The 3,863-nt window shown below is 29.0% G+C and overlaps 2 protein-coding genes across 2 annotated transcripts in view; both read right to left on the bottom strand.

Annotated features, from left to right (window-relative positions):
- Nucleotides 1-1,960: 1,960 nt before the first annotated feature.
- LOC102676515 (multiple inositol polyphosphate phosphatase 1-like) overlaps nt 1,961-3,863 on the bottom strand; it is an 11,397-nt gene continuing 9,494 nt past the window's right edge. The window contains exon 10 of the transcript XR_004150655.1: nt 1,961-1,979. The gene's annotated coding sequence lies outside the window, so the exon portion shown is untranslated. The remainder of the gene's footprint in view (nt 1,980-3,863) is intronic.
- LOC102677524 (multiple inositol polyphosphate phosphatase 1-like) overlaps nt 1,996-3,863 on the bottom strand; it is a 7,114-nt gene continuing 5,246 nt past the window's right edge. Inside the window, exons 7-9 of the mRNA XM_031510961.1 lie at nt 3,667-3,863; nt 3,345-3,557; nt 1,996-2,980 (exon numbers count right to left, since the gene is read on the bottom strand). The exon at nt 3,667-3,863 is cut by the window's right edge and continues 15 nt beyond it. Of these exons, the coding sequence (XP_031366821.1) occupies nt 2,740-2,980; nt 3,345-3,557; nt 3,667-3,863 (651 nt within the window). The 3' untranslated portion in view covers nt 1,996-2,739. The remainder of the gene's footprint in view (nt 2,981-3,344; nt 3,558-3,666) is intronic.

The following is a 3,863-nucleotide window of genomic DNA, read 5'->3' as shown; positions in this document are numbered from 1 at the left end:
TATATATATATATATAAAACACGCGCATACCTTAATAGTTTGATATTCATCGAGCACTTTTACATATCTACCTAGAAAAAATATTTTTACAGGTGAGTTGATTAATTTGTATAAATGGCGAGAAAATATTTCATCGGCAATCTTAAAATCTATTGCATTGAATAATTTTTTTTTCAAGAAAAAGAAATAAACATTGTAGCCTCTAGTTTTTACCAATCAAAATAATTTTCAATCGTCGTTTAAATTTGTTTGCATATATCAGTTTAAGTACACACACACACACACACGCATACACACACACACACAGAATATCGTAGTATCGATGATTCCACGTTATTTACACGTTCTATTATTGATATTAAAAAAAAAGAATTGTTAAAATCGATAAAGCAACGTAGCGAAATTTACATTTAATAGAGCTCGATGAAGTTTAATAAGTAGTGTAAATATAAGTAGACTTATATCACTTTTAACGAAAAGAAAATTGATTACATACATGATATCTAATTCGTTTGGCGTGCATGCTGCTATTAACTTGCAATTGTCTTGTAGATACAAACTTATACTTTTGTATGACTTGGCAATAAAAATATTAAAAATGTTTCTCCTTCAACTGTTAGTCGTTAATACTATCGCTTACATAATTCGATATATAATCTCATTAATGTATAATCGTGAAATCAATATTAAACAAATTAAAAGAAAAAAAAATTAAGTTCAGTAAGAAGTAAAAAATTTAAAAAGAAGAAAATGAAAAAAGGGAATCGAGAGAGATGTTAAAAATTTAAAATATAAATAATCATCTAAAAAAAAAAGGATTGTCATATTTCCAATATAGAACTGTCGTGTCATTAATTATCTTTAACAAGATCGTTCAAATTGCATTATGTCATTATGTCATTTTTTATGCACTTTAAATTTTTTTCACGTATTTCAACTTAGTGCATCGATTATACGAATAAATTTCAAGAAAAATAACCGAAAGTATTCGTTATCGATCAAAAGGATCATTGTTTACGATAATTCTGAAAGAATTTTCATTGCTAAATGGAAAAACGTTTTTTTTTTTTTTTTTTGATATTTAAAACGAAAATTATTCCAAGTGAATAGAAGGATTTTTTCATTAATAGGTTTCACTTGAAGACAATATGCGGGCGGAATATTCAATTAGCCATGACAGTATCTTCCATTTATCGGTAATTCGCGCTGCAAAATGTAAATTTTATTGACCATAGCCTAGAAACGACGCCTTACATACGATCCTTGACGTTATATTATCTTCGCTAATTATGATAATTTCATTAACTGTAATCTTTTATTAACCTCTTTCAAATAGCTCAATAGCGCACAAATTAACATCTTATCTTCTCGAAATTGTTTGATTCTGTAAGTATGAAAAAAATAGATTGAAACTCGTCATTCGAGAGATGTCAAAGATATATCGAGTTCAATTATATATAATAATTTATAACAGGTTCCAATTAAGATATCATAATATCGTTCCATTCCAATTCATTGTTGAATTATTTAAATATCTTCGTGGTAATTTGAATTCACATGTGATTACCAATCGTTTAATTCTTCATTTAGAGACGAACTATTGTAATTACTATTCTTCTTTCAAAGAAAGAAGTACTTTCGGTTATTTTTCTTCTTCTTTTTTTGAAATTTATTCGTATAATCGATGCACTAGGTTGTCAGAAATTTTGTTAATTTTGTTAAAAAATGTTAAAAATAATTAATGACACGATAGTTCTATATTGGAAATATGACAACTCTTTTTTTTTAGATGATTATTTATATTTTAAATTTTTAACATCTCTCTCGATTCCCTTTTTTTACTTTCTTCTTTTTAAATTTGAACTTAATTTTTTTTTAATTTGTTTAATATTGATTTCACATTGATTATACATTAATGAATGTATTCAATCTTTCGATAATAATAAACGAGGTAAAAAAAATATATATATATATATACAAGTAGAATTATTAATCATTTATTTAGTCATAATTTATTCGTAGATGAGTTTCGATTACAAGTGAACGAATAAAACGTACAAAAAGAGGCGTTATCGAGATTCGAATTTTAATAAATACGTTGATTAAGCGTACATTATATAGAAACATTGTAGTCTTACGTGGTGAAAAGTATTGGTAAAAATTAAAAATGTTCGAAGCGAAGGACGATAAATCGTTATGTGCAATCGTTACTTTTGTTCGATAAATCACGACATTTATTAGGAGGAATGATAATATAAATAATATTCCACTTATCTCGAGTACGTATTTGTGACGTATAAACAAATGAGGATGATAATAAACAACGATAAATGTATATAAATTACGTATAGAGGAGTAAACTAATATTAATTAAACATACACGTTTCCACGATTCGAAAGCGCAGCGTGATTTTTTTTTTTAGCGATTTTTGCAATGTTTTCGATGTTTATTCAATCGTCATTATTAAAATTTAAAGCCATAATTACGATTAATTCGATACCTATTAAGGTGTACAAATACGTTTGAGAGTAAAACGTATGGAGAGTTAATTTTGATAAAATCAGAGATAAAATCACTCTTGAACATACTCTCAGAACGGTGTCTTGAAAAAATACTTTTCAAGGAATGATTTCGTAAGTTTTACTCTCAAATGCCTCCGCTTTCTTGCGATTCACGTATTATGCGTTCATTCTTCTTAAATTACGAATAAAGAAGAACATATACGTATACCGTTCTTTCTATTCCCTGATGAAGATTAAAGAGAAGCATGAAAGGATAAGGAGAACGAAATTGGGCAGAGAAATGGCGACACCGTTTTCGTTCCAACAAGTTTTCATATCGCACTGTTTGAGAACAGGATTGAACTTTTGCTTTATGTATTCCCAATCGCAGAGCCCCACTTTACATCCGTTGAGCATGACCGATTTCTCGGCCAGGTAAAACATTACTTTGTTTGTTGGTTGGCTGTTAATGTCGCATCTAGTGAATGAATGAAAAATAAGATAAGTAGTTTTGGGTCCAAATATAAGGATTTCGTTTAACTCCTGTTTTCTTAACTGTTTTGTTAACAAATATTTTTATTACTTCAAATAGATATATCTCCACTCTTTCTTGGACAATTTTTAACGAGAATTATGTTTTTTTTTGTTCTAATTATCTCGCTATCCTTTGTATGCAAGGATATTTTATTTTTCTTCCAATTAAATAATTTTATACGTGTATAAAGCGAGAGAAAAATGATAACAAAACATTCTTTTTATTAATTTCTTATTAAATAGAATTCTCGAAAGTTTTTATCGTTTGTGATAAAAAAAAAATTAATGTTAGAATTATAAATTCTTACTTGTAAAATACGGCGATAAGATTCGCCGCGAAAGAGGATATGAAGGACGTTCTCCACTGACGTTTCGCCATTTCCTTGTAATTAAAAGCCGTCAGTTGCATTTGATCTTTATTAATGTTCAATGTTGTCAAAAGATTCAACAGACTTATAGTATCGCTAAAATAGAATATGCCTTTGGGCTGAAAGTTCGACTCGTTCTCCTGTTCCACTTTCCTGAAACATATTCGAATTCGAAATATTTCGAAGAATAATTATTCATCCATTTAAAAATTTAATCAAAAAACTAAGGAGAGAGAAAGAGAGAGAGAGAGAAAGAGATTACCAAAAGTGATTCATCATGTCTTGCAAAAGCGTGCATCCTAGCCGAGCATTGATTTCACGTCCATATCCGGCTTTGTAATAATAGTAGAGATCCTCGCGATATTCGAGCACATGAAGTTCCTCTTTGCTGAAAACGGCACACCAAGGAGAGAGTTGCGTCACTGTCCATGCCTTTTCGTAACGGCACATATCGTACAT

This window comes from Apis dorsata, unplaced genomic scaffold, assembly GCF_000469605.1.
Source record: "Apis dorsata unplaced genomic scaffold, Apis dorsata 1.3 scaffold_269, whole genome shotgun sequence".
Lineage (NCBI taxonomy): Eukaryota > Metazoa > Arthropoda > Insecta > Hymenoptera > Apidae > Apis > Apis dorsata.
The sequence above is the reverse complement of the archived record's forward strand: the minus strand, read 5'-3'. Positions and strand labels throughout refer to the sequence as shown.